The sequence below is a fragment of the Ursus maritimus genome, unplaced genomic scaffold (assembly GCF_017311325.1).
Source record: "Ursus maritimus isolate PB19 unplaced genomic scaffold, ASM1731132v1 scaffold_2, whole genome shotgun sequence".
Lineage (NCBI taxonomy): Eukaryota > Metazoa > Chordata > Mammalia > Carnivora > Ursidae > Ursus > Ursus maritimus.
This window is the reverse complement of record NW_024424452.1, coordinates 105053318-105071289: the sequence shown is the minus strand read 5'-3', so window position 1 is coordinate 105071289 and position 17972 is coordinate 105053318. Positions and strand designations below refer to the sequence as shown.

The 17972-nt window shown below is 44.9% G+C and overlaps 1 protein-coding gene across 6 annotated transcripts in view; it reads right to left on the bottom strand.

Moving 5' to 3' along the window:
* Positions 1-17972, bottom strand: part of SRGAP2 (SLIT-ROBO Rho GTPase activating protein 2) — a 232906-nt gene that overhangs the window by 136610 nt on the left and 78324 nt on the right. For all 6 annotated transcript variants that reach the window (XM_008699550.2, XM_008699552.2, XM_008699551.2 and 3 more), the window contains exon 3: positions 4473-4665. In XM_008699550.2, the coding sequence (XP_008697772.2) occupies positions 4473-4665 (193 nt within the window). The remainder of the gene's footprint in view (positions 1-4472; positions 4666-17972) is intronic.

The following is a 17972-nucleotide window of genomic DNA, read 5'->3' as shown; positions in this document are numbered from 1 at the left end:
AATCGGAAGCAAAGCCCAAGAGTGACAGGCTAATGGCTTCCAGGGTAAGAAGTTGTCCAAAAGCAGAAGAAAAAAGCAGTTCAGCAATGTTTGTCCCTAAATGGGGCCACTTAACACTGTAACTGAATACCCCGCCGAAGGGAGCGTGAGAGGCTGAAATGGAGCCAGGCTGAGAAACAGGCCTGGAAACGGGCGGGGCGCGTCCATGCAGACTGCCTTCGGCCCTGGCCACCCTACCCCAGCCCGACTTGAAGAGCTTCCACGGCCCGGAGCCACGTCTGTCCGGAGCTGCCGCTGGCAGCTGCTCTCCTGGCAGCGCAGGGAGCCAAATCCATGGCATTGCTGGGCCGACAGCTGCTGCGGCTCCGGGGAGGTGACGAGCGCCCGCCGAGACGCTCTGGGCAGAGAACGAACTATTCTAGGGATCAGCCCTAGAGTCAGCAAAACCGAGGCTACACTCCACCGGCTGAATGAAAATGCAGCACAGTCGCCACTCCAGGAACCCGGGAAACCCACAGCCCTTGTTCTGTCCCAGCTTCTCTCCACTTTGATTGCTTCTTGCCCTCACGTTTCTGTGTCCGCGAAGGCACGACTTCAGGTCAGGCCCATGTAACCTTAGGCTCACTGCCATACGTTCCTAACAGGCCTCCGGCTTCCCCGTCTCTCCCCTCCGATTGATCTGCTGTGGTGTTGCCATAGTTACCTTCCCAAAGCGCCATAATTAGGTTCCTTGCTCAAAAACTATCAATGGCTCCCCACGCTTACAGAGTAAACCCTGTTGCCTGGCACTCCCGGACCACTCTGATCAGGCCCCTACCAACTTTTCCAAGCTTACTTCACGATTGCCTTTATTATTCCTGTTCTTTAGCAAAACAGATGAGTTACCCACCAGCCTTGTTTTTTCAACTCTGTGCCTTTACCGACCCTGTTTCTTCTGCCTAAAATGCTTCCTTCCCCCATCTTTCTATCCTCCTTCTACTATAACTTCCGCATTGTCTCGGTTGAATTCAGCTCATAGGACCAGTACCTAGCACTTGCACTTGTATTTTCCCATTTCCCATCCACTGAACTTCACCTTCGTGAAGCCCCGCACAGTCCGCAACCTAAAGAGATATCTATTCTCTATGCACTTGCAGCACTTTGTACGGATGGGTGGACATGGTCTTTCACAGACGATGTGGCAAGGGTGCGAACAGTCCCCCACTATGTTTCCTCTTCTCCTATATGAATAGAAACTCTCTACCTTCTGGTCTCCCCACACAAGAACCCAGAGGGCTCACTACCATGCTATCGCATCAAACCTGAACCCCTCTGCCTGCCTGCCAAAGAGCCATTATTTGGGGTCTACTCCACTTATCTAACCTTATTTTCCACTGCTTTTGAAAAGACCTGTATTCTCACGATATTTTGCTCAGACCTCCACTGAAGCCCGTTTCACGTTACATTGTTCCCACGTCTCTCTTTTCTGTTAGCTAGGATTCCAGAGCTTACCTTAGCCTCCAGATGAATCAGCACCGAGCACAGCACCCAGTAGGTACTTAAAAGGGGTTTGGTGGGTAAGTAGATTGTTACTCAGGATAAGATCAAAACAGGAAGCTATTAAAGTAAACTAGCCCTCGAGTGACAGCAAAAGGAGTGGAGAAGTCCCCCTCTTACAAGCTCTTGGAGCACTTTGTACTTCTGTTCCGCAACACTTACCTCAACTCATCTAATTGTGTGATTTGTTGAATGTCCGTTTCCTCATCCTGTTGGAAGTTCCCTGCGCTAGAGGCCGCGTTTGTTCATGGCTATATCCCAAGGCACAGTGTCTGGCCCGAAGGAGTTCAAGGAATGCGCAGTGGACATTTGTAGAAGGAATGGAAGAGAAACTTCCTTTTAATGGAGCTGGATCCCTCCCTCGTCCCTGCACCTCCTCAGCACCCCCTGCTTCCTCTCGCCAGCACGCGCTGCCCTCTGCTACACAAAGCTACCTTTAAAGCCTTGCCTAAGTCCCACTTGTATCATGAAAACTCTCCTGACTGTTCCAGATCCTTTATCTATCTCTGATGATTTATCTCTGACCTCTTCTCACATCTATATTCTACACAAAACCAATGATTTCTTAATGAGATCATTATTGCTTTACTCTCCAGTTGCTTCTTGTATTAAAAATCTTTTCTCCCCAGCCAGATATGGCCCCCTGTGGAGACACACAATAAACTTCTCTTGTATCTTCCAATGCCTGTACAATACAGAGTACACAGATGGCTCTTAATAAATACTCAATGGTTGTTCGCGGGGAAATGAAGCCAGGTACAGCTTTATCAGAAGGGAAATCAATTCTTCCAAAACACCCTATTCCTTGTACGCGATCTTAATCAGAGCAATTCAGCTGACTTAGAGATGAACACATCTGTACTTTAATTTATAGTAAATATGTCTTTAAGCTGAAAATACGATAGTACTAAAAATCAAATGCTATTTTAAACTTAGGACTAGCTTACCAACAGAATAAATCCAACTTTGAGTCATTTTTCTAAAGCAAATGATTTCTCTCCCAAATCTTCATTTATCATATACTAAAATAACATTTTATTCTCTCAGGATTGCTTATTATAAAGGGAACAGGACTTGGGAAAGATAAGGAGCTCTGAGGACAAAACATCTGGAGGAAATTCTCATTCTGGCTTCTATTGAGAGTGTCATCTGTTCTCCTCAAACTTAGCCTCCATATTCACTGCTCAAAGCTGGTTTGTAAAGGATAATTTGTGTCTCAAATTATTAGAGTGATCAACAAAAATAGGAAATGGGGGAAAACAAGATATACTTGGCACTAGTTCCTACATTCAGTCATTCATTTACTCATCCAATAATGTTTAGTGAGCATCTATTATATACCACATATTACACTAGGCACTGTGGGAGGCTGAGAAATGAATCAGAAAAGCTTATACTGCCCACTAAGGATGGAAATGAAAGGCAGACAGTACTGAATGCCCTAATAAAAGAACAAATAAAATACTGTACAAATTCAGAAAATGGAGAACATTCTTTCCTCTGGGAGAATCAAGAAAGTTTCTTGGAACATGATGCATCTGAGATGGGTCTCAAACCATAGGTACGTCTTTGACATGCAGAGATGTGACGAATGCGTACCTAAGTTCAAGTAACAGTATGGGCAAAGGCTCACTGGAGTTAATGTTCTTTTTGGCTAAGGTACAGTAGAGGAGACAAAAAAACAGGAAATAAGGTTAGAAAGCTAGTCAGGCCAGATGTAGAGGGGCTTGAAGAACCAGCCAAGGCATGTATACATTTGAGAATACAGCAGAACTTCTCAAACCTTAAAGTGAATACCAATCACCTGAGTCTCTCGTCAGGGTAGACCTGGGGGTGGGACCAGAGATTCTGCATTTCCAACACCCTAGGTGGTGCCGGTATTGGGAGACCACACCTTGAGCATCAAGAACACAGACAGTGGGAAGCCATTGCACAGAGGACCCGCCCATTCTCCAGTGTGTTCCAGGAAGGCTAAATCTGGTAAGAGTGGATCAGGCAGACTGGAATGGGGAGAAGCCATACACTGTGGACCCCAACGCTGGTCGTTCGTTAGAATCATCTGGGAAGCTCTTACACCACACTGTTACCCAGGCCCCGCTCCCAGAGATTCTGACTTAATTGCTCTGGAATGGGGCCCAGATTTCAGCATTTTAAAAAAGTTCTCCAGAGAATTCTAATGTGAAGCCAGAGTTGAGAACCTCTGCTGTGGATGATACAGTGAGTAGCGCAATCATTCAGGCAACAAAGATGATGATCTAAACGAGAGCCACGGCAGTGAGGACCAAGTGAAAGGGTCACTTGCATAAAATGCTACACGAGGAACAGACTGTGCGGGCAGTGAGTCAGATGGATGGCGACAGCATCACTCATTTCTTCCAGTTAAAGACAGTTCGGTCAATTGGTTAAGAACATAGACTCTGGAACCAGACTGCCTGGGTTTAAATCCCAGCTCTGCTATTGATTTACTAGGGGCGTGTGTGTGTGTGTGTGTGTGTGTGTGTGTGTGAGAGAGAGAGAGAGAGAGAGAGAGAGAGGGAGAGAGAAAGGTCTTAGGCAAGTTCCTTTACTTCTTTATGACGCAGTTTCCTCATCTATAAATTGGTGATACAACAATGACCAACAGACAAACTAATTGTGGAGATTAAATGAGCTTTCATATATGTAAAACCCTTAGTTTAGCACACAGAAAGTGCTCTGAAAGCGTTCGCTATTATTATTAGCACAGTTCACCATCACTTCTGACCCCTCCAGGCTCCTGACCTGCATATACAACCTGTCCGGAAAAGAAGTCCTTGAGGGCTCTCAACCCTCAGCCAATTTGAAGTTCCCGGGGCACCTTTCATGAATGTGCCCGGATATAGGTGGCACACCCCGCCTCACCCCCTCCCCGGCCCCACTGCCAAGGTCCCTGCGAGAAACAGCCACAGGGTCCCTACTTGAACTGCTGGTCCTTGGTGCTGCGCGTCTTGGCCAGGAAGCGCTCGGCCAGCTTCTCCAGGTTGCGGGAGTAGTCCATCTCGATCTCTGCCTTCTTCCGGAAGAAGTCCTGGAGGTCCTGCAGCAGCTGCACCCGGAGCTCACACTGCTGGTCCAGGCATTTCATCTGCTCTGTGAGCTGGGCGCGGATCTCTGCAACAGGAACAAGGTCAGACCGTCAGATGGAGATCGCTAAAAAGCAAAATGGAACCAAACAGAAACATACATACCCACATTTACCCCTTCCATTTAGTCAGGAACTTAAAGCCTTTAATTAAAAAAAAAAAAAAAGGCTAAAGCTTAAAATGGCCGTATGATACAAGGCACCTCCAAAAATTCCACCAACTCTTTTGGGCCACTAAGAAACTGGAACCAGCAATCTGCTGATTATTGGGCAGATGATATTAGGTTACCATTTATTGAGCACATTACTGTGTTTCTGGCACAGTGCCAGAACTTGAGTTCTCTTTTGGCTGACAGCCTAATGATTCATCTTTCAACCACCCTATTAGGTAGGTACTACTTTCATCCCCATTTTAAAGATGAGAAAACTGACTCTTACGGAAGCCAAGCTGCTAATGTAATGGAGCTGGGATTCAAACCCAGAAAGACTGACTCTAGAGCCCAAGGTCCTACTTTTCATCCTTTCTCCCACTATTTCAAAATGTTTTTCTGCATCTTCATGACGGAGGGTAAGGGCCAGGATATTTTAATGGAGATACACCGGGTCCTGCCCCACATCGAACAGTGGCAATCCAGAATGCAACAAGCACCAGACTTCTAGGCAAGCAAACCTTTCACCGTCAATCAGATTTCATAGTTTCCAATATCACAGAATGTAAACCAATCTTCAAGAAGTTGATTTTCTTTTTCACCAACAAATATCACTCATACCGCTGTTGCTTCCTCCTCAATGAGGTTCAGAGCCTCTGCCATGTCAAAGCTAGAAAGACTCCAGGTTAAGCTCTAGCTTGACCGATTTCTGCCTAGCCAAGAGTCCTCATTCAGGGCTGCAAACAGCCTCTCTGCAACTGCCACAATGTAGCGCCAGGTGCAAGCAGAGCGGCCTCAAATGCAATACAGCATTTGTGACCGACAGAGCCCTGGCACCCACAGGAGGCCAGGAGGCGGCTGGCCAAAACCAGACTGCTCTTCCACTCAGCAAAGGCCTGTAGTGCGTCTCCTGCTGAAGTTACGTCCCAATCCCCATTCCAGTCACAATGGAGCCATTTCTTTCACCCCTTTCCCCGGCAAGCCTGCTCAGCTCCAGGGCATTAGGTTGTGACGGTGGCTCCCATCCCAGGGGGAAAGAGCACCTACATTATTATGCCTTTCCTTAAGCATGCTCCAAAGTCATTCCCAAATCATAGAGTCATAACAATGCTCTCTGTCTATGCTATGTAATGCATGGGGGCGGGGGTTGATAGGGAGATCTAGAGTTTTCATCTGAGTTGTGGATAAATCAGGGGCAAATCCAGGATCAGAGCTATGACGTTGAAAGGTTTGCCAACCAGTCTTATGAAGCAATGACGATGGGCAAATTGTGCATTTAGCTTTGCCTTGAAGTACCTGGGGGTCCGTAATCTATCCTTATCTTCATTTTTGTCTCTGTTTTCACCCATATTAGAAGGTAGCACAAGTATCTCGTCTTTTATGAGTGATCTCAGAGGTTCTATAAGTGCAGTTCTCATCCTCTTTGTCCCCATGCCTCCCCCTTGCCAACCATCAATGCCAATCAGGCCTACGGTAACCTCACCTGAACTGAAACCGAGCTCTGGAAGATTGTTTCAAGCAGACAAGCTGCCTACCTCATCACTAATCAAAGCTCCCTTGTTCTGTGTTTTTTGGGAGTCTGATTACAAGGGTGTTGGGGGAAGATGTGCAGAGGGCAATGTCAGGCATCTAGCTCTTGCCAGAGATTTCTGGGCCTCTTAAAGGCAACAGCCCATGTCAAGACTATTCCTAGAGGCATCTGTCCCTCTTCTACCTATTGGTAGATAGAAGTCGGCAGTAGTAGCCATTGGGTGGGCAAGCTGTGGGTGGAGAGCACATTCACAATGCTCATTGATATTACTTACAACTTGCCCATTAAGGAAGAATCAGGGAATCTTAGAGCAAAAAGGCTCTCCAGGTACCCACTCAGTTCCAGATTTGCAAGAGGTTGTGGGTGGATAATGGAGCTGTCCACCTCCTCTGAGTCACCTACAATTCACGTAAGACTTTGCCTCAATAATCTCACTAACCAAGAGAGTAGAAGGGAACATAGTAGAATGCATTATGTCCACCCCCCACCAAAAAAAGAGGGGTCTAGGCAAATTCCCATGATACCCATGACGTTCCAGAGGCAGGCCAGTCCAGGGTTGCCCTGGGCAAAGAATTAGCACTTCCTAGGTGGCCTCTGAAATATGTGAACTAATCTAAGAAGTCCCCAAGCACAGCCAGCCAACACAGACCCACATGCTGACCTCCCAGGTGCCTCAGGTGGGCAGTGTAATACAATGTGCACCCCACTCTCAGGCATCCCCTTAGGGACCCTGAGGGAAAGGGTTACCAAACACCCTTTATGGGGCTTTATATGCATCATCTCATCTCATCTTCACAACTAGCCCATGAGGTGTCCCCAGTTATCCTGATGGCACAGGTAAGAAAAATGAAATAAGACCTGTCAAGTCATTTACCAAAGGGTCATACAACTAGGTGCAAGTGAGGCTGAAGCTAAATTAAGGTTTGTCTAACTTGCCAAAGAGGTTGACTGTGGGCCAGGGAAACAAGAGAAACAGAACACAAGTCTGGAGTCTCTGAAAGTATTTCTGGGTAAATTACAGTTTCTATGGCTCCCACCCATGGAACATCCCCTTCTTCACCTTTTAGCTGAGAAGTGATTCAGAATCAAGTTTGGGCTAGCCCACTGACTCGATAACTAGCCCGTGTTTTGACTAGCTCACAACTGGGCTGGGTCCCTTCCCTGCTTCCTCAATCTACTCTACAGGGCAGCTTTGGAAGAAGTATTTTTCTTGTCCCGGGAGCACAGCCTGAGGTCTGCCAGTATGCCCAGATGGCAGAGAAAGTGAGAAAGCAATGATATCTCCTACCTGATCCAGGAAAAGAAGAGTCTCTGCTAATAGATACCACCTGCTACTGTGGTTGATTTGTGCTCCCCCCCACTGAGCATCTGCCCTCCCCCGCAACCTGCCTAGAAGGAGAAGCCTCCCTGGCTCCCATCCTCCCGGCATCCACACAGATATGTAAGGAAGACTCCAACCACCCCCATCTCTAGGCTTGCAGCTCCAAGGCAGAATGGCTGCTCTGTACAGCACAAAATGTGCTGCTTCAGACTTTTGCTGCTGCTGCAAAGACAAACAATGGTCCCCAAGAAGGCAGCTGTGCCAGCCCCAGTCCTCTGTCCATGCACATAAGGGGCAGGAAACAATAGGCCACTGAATGCCAGCTCGCCTGGGCCATGTGCCCAGGCTGGAGATCCCTCTGCACCCTGGCCTACCAATAAACTACAGGGCAGAAAGAAGAAAGGGGCAATTTATAAAACCACGAAGGAATTCCTCACAATTCCATCGTGTGCTTAGGCAAGTATGCACATGCACACGGGTGTATACTCAAAGACACACACTCACACTACCCACACTGTGCTTCACGATATCAGCTCAAGAAGGCTTTAGAGATCCAGTCTGCCATTCGGTGAGCACCCCTGGGAACAGGAGATGATGGGGTCCTTGTAGGTTCGGTCCCTAGAACTATACGGGAAGAAGTCAAGCTCTCATTTTCTAGAAGCGGCTATACCTCAGGGGTGCAAATGAATGCCATGGCCATCCACAAAGTACAAAGGTCACCAGGAGCTTTGAGTGATACATGCCAAAACGAACTCCCCTGGGCACCTAACACAGCCCATTTATTCACCAAATCTTTACCGAGCTCCTACTGTACAGCAGAGCGTGAGCTAGGTGATGGTGGGGATGAATAAAACAGGCCCGTGCCCTGTCCTAATGAAGCCTGGCTTGACAATAAAGAGACAGGAAAAGAAAGCAATGCCAGTCTTATTGCTCTTGCTTTGAATACTCTTTATTATAACATAGCCACGGGAATAAGTCCCAACCCAAAGACCAATGACTAAAAAATCATCAGTAGCAGACAAAAGAAACCAAATAATAAGCCTAAGAAAAATTAACATCCTCTGGCTCTTTTTTCTATTACTTTTTTTTTAAATGACATTTCTGTAGCTTCCTCTGCAAAAAGAACCAAAGTTTTAGAACCAGTTTCCTGAAAATCAGAGTTGACCTTTGGTTGATACTTCATCCAAAGATTCAAGTCAAAATTTAAACCCACCATTGTGGAATTAGATAGTGGTGATCATTGCACAACCTTGTGCATATACTAAAAAACAACCCCACTGTATTCGTGTACTTTTAAAAGGGTGAATTTTGTATGTGAATTACATCTCATTTAAAAAATTTAATGCCACGAAAAATCATGTTCTTTTGAGCACCATCCTGCCAGCTAAAGGGAAAATGGCCCAACAAACTGGCACCAAAAAGAGGAAAGAATTCTTGGGTTTCCATTTCTCCATTTGCATGGGCTGAATCTCAGTTCTGCATTGAATATTCTTAAAGCATATACCGGAAGCTGCCCCTCTGGATGGCAAGCTCGGCCATGACATTGAACTCCACTGGCAGATCATTGTTCCATCATTTCCGAAGGGTGTCAGATCAAAACCAGCAAGGAATGCTTTTATGCATGAGTTCAAATATAGGATCGGCAGACACATCCCAGCAAAGCTTCCCTTGGGAAGTGCTGACTCCTTGTCATGCTTGGCCACAGCTGAGGTCCTAACTACACCTGCCCTGGGAGTTAGAAGGAGGCTCATTTCCATTTTGGAAAGAGGGTGAAGGGACACAAGAAGGATGAAATTAGAAGAAAAACTAGCCCTAATAGGATACTGATCATTTAACAAAAACAGGGCTTTGCCACACTTACAATCATGTAGACTCTAAATTACATAACATCTGCTAAGACAGGTGACACAGTCCTCTGAAAACTGTCCTTACTTCAGAGAACCCCCAGGAAATTCGCCAGTCAACAGACCATAGGAGGATTTTGTTCAGTCTGTTGCTTTCAATCCAGAGATATTAGTCCCTTACTGCCCTTCTTTCAAAATTCCTTCTTCAGGAATTTTCTGATTAAGGCCCCCCCTCCTATGAGTCCCATATTTCTGAGGAGAAAATGAGGGTGGGAGCGCAGGCCAGGAGAAAAATGTAATCTTACAGGAGAGTAACATAGGCACGCCCTTCCCTTCTCCTTGATGATCTGGCACCTAAGGGATAAGAGCTGCAACTCCCACAGGTTCTGTGGGACATTGGAACTGGGACTGACTGCCAGTCTTTGCAGTCTGCAATCTGCTTCACCTGCTTTTAGCCCTTTCACAAACACATGATGTCACCTCAGCCACCTTAGGAATATTAATTCCTAGTACCTTTCCAGCAAGTGTTATATAAGAAGACAATTGAAGCTTTCATCAGGCTCTACCCTCCATATCTCTTACCAAGACCTCTTATCTCAAGGGTAATCAGCCCCTATCAAAACTGTTCCCCAGGAAACAAAATGCTGGGATGACCTGCCAAGTCCTGCTCTTCACCCTACTGGTTTGCTTTTCTACAAATTCAGTAATGGCAGGGCCCTTAAAAATCCTTGTTGGACAGATGACAGAACCAAAGCCCAGAGAAGGGAAAGAAATTGCTGGAGATCACATAACTATTTAGCTGCGGAACCCAGATCACTGGGTTCCCAAGCCAATGTCCTTTCTTACGTATTATTATCATAAAAATTTATTTGTGTACCCAGCAGGTGTGCAGAGAACAGAAAGATAGTAGTCCTCCCTCAAAATTAGCACAGTAGCTGTGAAGAAACCAGTGAAAAACCTATAGCAAACAAAGTGAATCAATAGTAGAAATAAACGAGGTATGCACATAGTGATATGAGAGGAGAAGAAAAGGAGACAAATATCAGCTTCAATGCATCTGCTATACCCCTTCTTTCAATGACTGATACTATCACTTATGTCTGAGTAGTCACTGCTCCAAGAAAAGGCCATCATCAAGCTACTTTTGGTAAAGTAGAAAACAGCAAATATTCTTCCTTGAAGAGTGCCTGATGGCCTTTTTCATCGTTACTTTACCCTATTAAATACAACATAGAACTAAACATGAGTTAATCCAACAATGAATAGCTACTAAGCTTCCAGAATATGGAGATGTGAGAGATAATTATCATTTCTCCTTCTCTGCATCTGTATCCTCCCCAATTCCTAGTCCATGTGCTTTTGGTAAAGCTGATTCCACCTCTGCCCTCTCCAAAGATGGTGGACATTACCTGCAGGCCAAGACCTGAAAACAATGAAAATCTGAGATTGCTGCCGCCATCTTGCCACCATGACTGGAAAGCCTATTTGAGAATGGAGCTGACCCGGAGAAAACAGAGCTGAGAGATGGGAAAGGAAACTTGAGTCCTTGAATCAAGTCATGGCCAGATGCCAGCCCTATCCTTGGACCTTTTAGTCTCATAAGCCAACCCATTCACTTTTTTGCTTAAAATAGTTTGCATTGGATTGTTGGGTCCTCAGAAACAAAGGCATCCTCATGACTAAAGTGAAGGATTCTGAAGTGCTCAGAGCATGAAGGTCCCTACACTCAAGGAACTTACAATCTAATTCTGAAGATAGTATATATATTTTTGAAAATTATATATTAATATACTACATAAATTACGCTAGATATTACCTAAATTATGCTAGGTATTTATTTAATAGATATTTGTGCTATATATCTGGATTACACAAATTTTTATGTTATTCTTTTGTGTGGTGCATATTGCATATTGTAAACTTGAATTTAAGAATAAATACTACTAGTCAAAGTTTTGAGGACTCGGAAAGTGTAGCGAGGACTAACATGACTAAAGCAAGGCTTCTTGATGAAAACTAAACTCCTTGAGAGGAAGAATTTGTCTCTTCAGTTCACCAACATACTCCTGGGACCCAGAACAATATCTGGCAGGCTTTCAAATTTGTGGAGGGAAGAAAGGAGGGGAGAGAAGAGGGAGAGAAGAAGAGAGGACATAGACGTCTGAACTAGTATTCCTAGGATGGGTAGAATTTCAGTAAATGGAAGGGTGAGGAGACCATATTCCAGAGAAGATAAGATGGAAACCAAGAAATGGGAATGTTTGAACACGGCCTCTCTGTGCGGTAGTGAGGAGGATGGTTGAACTAGAACAAAGGGTACTTGGAGGCCTGGTCAGAGATAAGGGTGCACGGGGAGGAGCAGCTCCGAAAGCTAACAGAGGAGTTTGGATTTCATGCAGCCAGAAATGGAGCATCACGATGAAAACAGAGCTGAAGGAAGATCAGAGGAGGTCTGCTGGATGGATTCCTAGGCCTTCTAAATTAAGAGATGGAGTGAGCATTAATGAGCAATCCAGGCTGAACAGTACAGAAGTCACCATGAGCAGGAGAATTCCATGAGTGGAAAATCCCTGTTCATACCAACTCTAACCATTAGTAATAATACACGCTTTAGAGCCAGCGGTCCTGAAGCTAGTGATTCTAAACTATCCCTCCCTAGGCAGTGGTGAGCAAAGGGGACAGGTAAGAGAGATCTTTGGGTTTAAAGGTAAGACAGTTATCTTGGCAGGAGGAAGGCAGGAGTGAAGTTCTGGTGTCCCTGGCTTTTCTTTTGACTACGGTTCTTGCTGTTGAACTTTTAAGTTTGGCCATCTTCATAACTGTCTGCCCCGAGCAGTAGATTATTCCAAAGTTATGAAAGAAAGAACCTCTCCTCCCCTTGCATTAACTTCACACTATCTAAAAACAATGCATACAGCTCTGGAGACCAAGAGAAACCAGCCCACAGGGAAGGAAGAAGAGAAAAATGATCCTAGGAGTTTCCAAAGAACACTCTGAAGCCCCCAGGTGAACAAAGAAAGCAACCTTATAAAGCCGAGGGGGAGGGTGCGAAGGGGAATGTCTCAATGAACTTGAATCATCGTGATTGCTCTGGCAAGCTGCCTTGGGTCTTTCAAATGACTCAATAGAAAGTCAAAGACAAAAGGTTCCCAAATGAACAAGCTGCCACATCAAATGCCAAAGTAGTAATTTTAGCTCCTAGGCCTTGACTGAGATGTTTAAGAAACAAAATTCCCCAAGTCCAAAGTCTAGAATTAACTTGTATTACAAACTAAAGATTTGCAATGAGATGACCAACAGCTCCTCTGGGAAATGTCACCTGATGGCCCTGATTTCGTTGCTGGAGGCAAAGTAGAAGTCGGTTCCCAAGGACCACAGTAATCAACCAACAAATCCAGCAAATATTTATCTTGCACTGTCTCTGTGCAAAGGTCTCAGTGATGAATCATTGGACCACACAAGAAAATATAACACACTGTCTTACTCTCAAGGAGTTTACAATCCAATTGGGGAGAAAAGGGGGGGACTCAATGCAAAAGTATTTAACAGTATAAGCCTGTGCATGCTAAGCACCAAAATAACGTTTGAGATGCTCAGAGAGGAGGAGATCAGTATAAACCAGTGTGGACCTGAGTTTGTCTTGGGGCCTTGAGCTGGGGAGGATTTACGGAGATCTAAAGGTGTCAGAGGAAAGAGGCCTGTGGTTACTACAGCAAAGGTGAGGAGGCAGAACTGGGCAGATCCAGCTCAGAAGGCTCTGAGTAGCACTTCTTAGAAGTGTATGGGGATGGGGGGTGAGGGCAGGGAGGGGAGTAGAAAAGCAAGATGCATATCAGATACAAACACAGTTCAAAAAGGCTCTGTAAACTGTGAATAAAGCAAGGTAAGGGTCTTGAAAAGCAAAAGGACAGCACAAGCAGAGTCAAAACCCAACCAATCAACTCCTCAAAAGAACAAATGTCAATTTAACATGTCCACTACAGTAATGGACAACACTAAACTATGCTGCTCACGGCTTCAGCACAGTCACTCGAACTGAAAACAAACCAGATGAATATGAAAATCCAGACCCTAAATTCCTAGAGAGCTGGCTCTGAAAGGTTTATTTCATTCTGTGCAGGATCCAGCTTGGCATGCAGCATTGGCACGTTATTCCAGGTGTAGTTCAACGAGCATGGACCGAGCACCTATTCATTGGTGGAAAGAGGAACAAAGATGATTACAGAGGACCAAGACATTCACTTGGACTTTGAAGTGCCTGTGGAACTTCCTGTTGGAAAAGGCAGTTTTATTTTCCAGTCTGGAGCTCCCAGGAGAGGTCAAGTCTGGAAACAGACATTTGGGAGCCATCAGCAAGTAGACAGAAGTATGAAGTGAACTATAAAAGTGAACACAGTTGCCCATAGAAAGCATGCAGAATGAACAAGAACTAAGCCTCGGCCTAGGGATACCCCCATTTAGATGGAAAGCCAAGGAAGGGGAGATGGGAAAGTAGACTGAGACTGGAAGGGAGATCTACAAGAGTCAATAACTGCAAAGCACTTCAAGAAGAGAGCAGGGCAGGGTTTGTTACCTTCGGCAGTTAGGAGTCGATCATTATCAGGAGCCTGCTAGGCCAGGCCCGGTTTATACATCACCCTCAATGAACACAACTGCCTGGCCGACCAGCTGGAACCGCTCGTGCTGCTCCAGCTACCATGGCTGTGCCTTGTCCTTCCAAGCTGACAGCGCCTGGCCCTGGCCCCGTGCAGCACGCCTCTCAAGTCCTGCCAAACGTTAACCTTGTTGCCACTGAGGCCTGAGGTTTGGACGGATTTCCTCCACCACCAACCATGTGACCAAGAAGCATAGGAGAGGTGAAACTCCATGAAGTCAACCCTCAGCCAATAGATGGGAGTGGGCGAATGGAACTTTTTCTCTCTCCTTTCCCCGGGGAACTGTTCAGAGATGCAGTAGCTTCACCTAGTTTCTCTGAAGATGTCCCACAAGACAAACCATCAACCTCTCGTAAAGCTGTCGCCACTTTACAAGCAGTCCCTTGTATATGCTCTCTCTCCCTGCCATTTCTCACTTCCCTTTTCTCCTCATTCCTGCNGGATGGCTCTCCCAAATAAAGTGTAAGCCTGTGCCTCTGGCTCTATTTCCTAAGAAACCTGGACTAAGACATTTACCATGTAGAAGGCACTGTTCTAAGATGCTGCGTAGACAGTCTCTTCCTTGATGAAATTTATGCTGAGCAGATCCTTGAGAATAGCTAACCAATTATTTTTCAAAAACTCAACATATAGGGGCGCCTGGGTGGCACAGCGGTTAAGCGTCTGCCTTCGGCTCAGGGCGTGATCCCGGTGTTATGGGATCGAGCCCCACATCAGGCTCCTCTGCTATGAGCCTGCTTCTTCCTCTCCCACTCCCCCTGCTTGTGTTCCCTCTCTCACTGGCTGTCTCTATCTCTGTCAAATAAATAAATAAAATCTTAAAAAAAAAAAAACTCAACATATAAAGTGATTGGTTGGTTATAAGAACTAAAGTAGTTGACCACAGTTTTTCTCTCAAAAAGTAAACCGCCTCCACAAAAGTTACAGACAAGCCCATCTTACACCCTCAATAGGGATCACAGAAACCATTTATTAAGTACTTACTCTGAGCCAAACAAGCTCATAGAAAGTCAAGTCACCATTCCAGTGTAAAGGTACATGATCGCATTTAATCCTCAAAGCATCCCAATGGGGTAAGCTTGCAGGAAAGCACAGTGGGTTAAAAGTGCAGACTCTGAATTCAGAAGGACCAGAGCTTCGACTCTAGCTCTGCCACAAGCTAGTTGTGTATCCCTGGATAAGATGCTTCATCTCTGTCAGTCTGTTTCACTATCTGTAAAATGGAGCTTGAAACAGCAGCCACACCAGTGAGTGGTTAGGAAGACTGAAGAGATGGAGGGCTTACTATCTGCCTGGTGCCCAGAGAGTCTCCATTAAAAGTCAACTATGACTCCTCCCACCTTACAGATGAAGGACCACTGAGGTTCAGAGATTAGTTGATTGCCTGAGATCACCCAGACAGCTACAGATCACAACAGGATTTGAACGAGATGTGAATTCCAAAATCAGTGCTCTTAACCACTCCCCTGCAGCTGTGTACTAGGCTGAGATATGGACTCATCTGGCTGTCTTTCACACCGGAATCCTACAGTTCTAGGTTGGCAATGTTGATTGCTTAAATAAAGGGATCCCTGAATTTCTTCAATTTAACAAATAAAAGTCCTCATTCACACTATCTTAGCTCTGAATGTTTAAAGTATATGTGCAGGAGGTGGAGCAGGAAAACAACTTTGTTCATTTCTTTTTGAAGGTGATAGCAGGAAGAAGTCCACGCCCCCTCCTAGAGACGCTTTCAACTGGAGAGGCAACAGAGCAAAATCTGCTTGAAAACCAGTCTGGCTGGGCTCAAAACACCAGCTCCACCACTTATGTGCTGTGTGATCTTGGGCAGGTTACTTAACTGCTCTGTGCACAAATGTCTCCATGTGTAAAAGTGCCATAGTAATGATACCCTCTTAGAGATTTAATGAGTTAATATTCGTAAACTAATTAGAAAGTTCCAAGTACATTGTACTATATATATTTCTATTAAACACATAAATCAAACCTGTCTCATGGGCTCTTCAATCCTATAACGTTCTGGACAAAAAGTATAGAAAGTCATAGGAATCAAACAGAATAAATTAGTGGCTTCTGAACTTTTACAAGCCAACACACACACACACACCGTAAGTTTCATGAACTACATACCCTTAGTACATGCCATAAACTCATATTTTCCATGTATTTTTATTTTTTATTTATTTTTTTAAAGATTTTGTTTATTTATTTGATAGAGACAGAGAGAGAGCACAAGCAGGAGGAGCAGCAGGCAGGGGAGAGGGAGAAGCAGACTCCCCACTGAGCAAGGAGCCTGACGTGGGGCTCAATCCCAGGATCCCAGGACCATGACCTGAGCTGAAGGTAGACTGTTAACCAACTGAGCCACCCAGGCGCCCCTTCCATGTCTTTTTAAATGCTAGTGATGGCCTACTAATTTCATTTCATGACCTACTGATTTCTCGACCTGCAGATTAAAAAGCTCTAGAATAAACCACATGACCACCAAAAACAGAACTAGAACACAGTCTTCAAACCACTCAGCTCCTTCTTCACAGTTATTATTAAGACAGAAAAGGCCTAAGTTTCACTTCCTGCTGGAAAAGAAACTGTACATTCTGGGTCCTCCTCCCATTCCCTCCACAGTTCACGTGAACACCAGAAATTCAGAGAACGCCAAGGAACCAGCGGGCACTTCCCGTCTATGCAACTTCTGTGACTGCCCAATCCAATGTGCCACCATCTGCACCAGAGAGAGTTCCCTGGCTTGTCCCCTTGGTTTCGCCTTCCTGATTTTGAGGCCCAGCAACTACAGCCACCCATCGTATCTTTGGAGCAAAAAAACAAAACAAAACAAAACAAAACAAAAAAACTGCTGATCTAACGTGCAACAAAGCAACGTCATTATATATATAATAAATGGATTATAAACAGAATAGATGAACTTTATTAGTGGTTAAGTTAAAAAAAGTTCTTATCTCTTAGAGATAAGTATTGAACAATTCAAGGATGAATAATGTCTGGTATTTGCTTCAAAGTGATGGAGGGGAGTGGGAGGGGTGAGGGGATATAGACAAAACAAGCTGAGCAGGGTGATGGGTACATGGGGGTCAATAACACTATTCTACCTACTTTTCTATATGTTTCAAAATTTTCATAATTAAAGGTTTTTTAAATCTAATTAATGGCATGTTAAAAAAAAAGGCTTAAGATACTCAGAATAAACACAAAAGAAGATAAATAGGACAGAAAAAAATAACCAGATATAGAATACAGACCTTTTTTCTTAAAATGAAAGAACTAAATCTGCAGGTAAAAGAAGCATACTGTATACCAGGAAACGTACATAAACAGTCAATATCAAGACATATGATGTTTCTATTTTTGAACTTCAAGGATAGAGAAAGAATCGTTTAAGAATCAATGGAGGAAAAGCAACACTCCTAACAAAATAGGGGTCAGATTTCTACATAGCAATGATCGAGGTCTGAAGATGATGGAGCCATGTTCTAAAAAAATTCTCAGGGAGAATAACTGTGATCCAAGAATATAGTACAGCAAGCTGAGTCACTATTCAAGTGTCAAAAAGACTCCAACATTTGCAGACTTGAAAGATCTCAGCCTAGGGGCGCCTGGGTGGCTCAGCAGTCAAGTGTCTGCCTTCGGCTCAGGTCATGATCCCAGGATCCTGGGATCAAGCCCCGCATCGGGCTCCCTGCTCAGCAGGAAGCCTGCTTCTTCCTCTCTCACTCCCCTTGCTTGTGTTCCCTCTCTCGCTCTCTCTGTCAAGTAAATAAAATCTTTAAGAGAAAGAAAGAAAGAAAGAAAGAAAGAAAGAAAGAAAGAAAGAAAGAAAG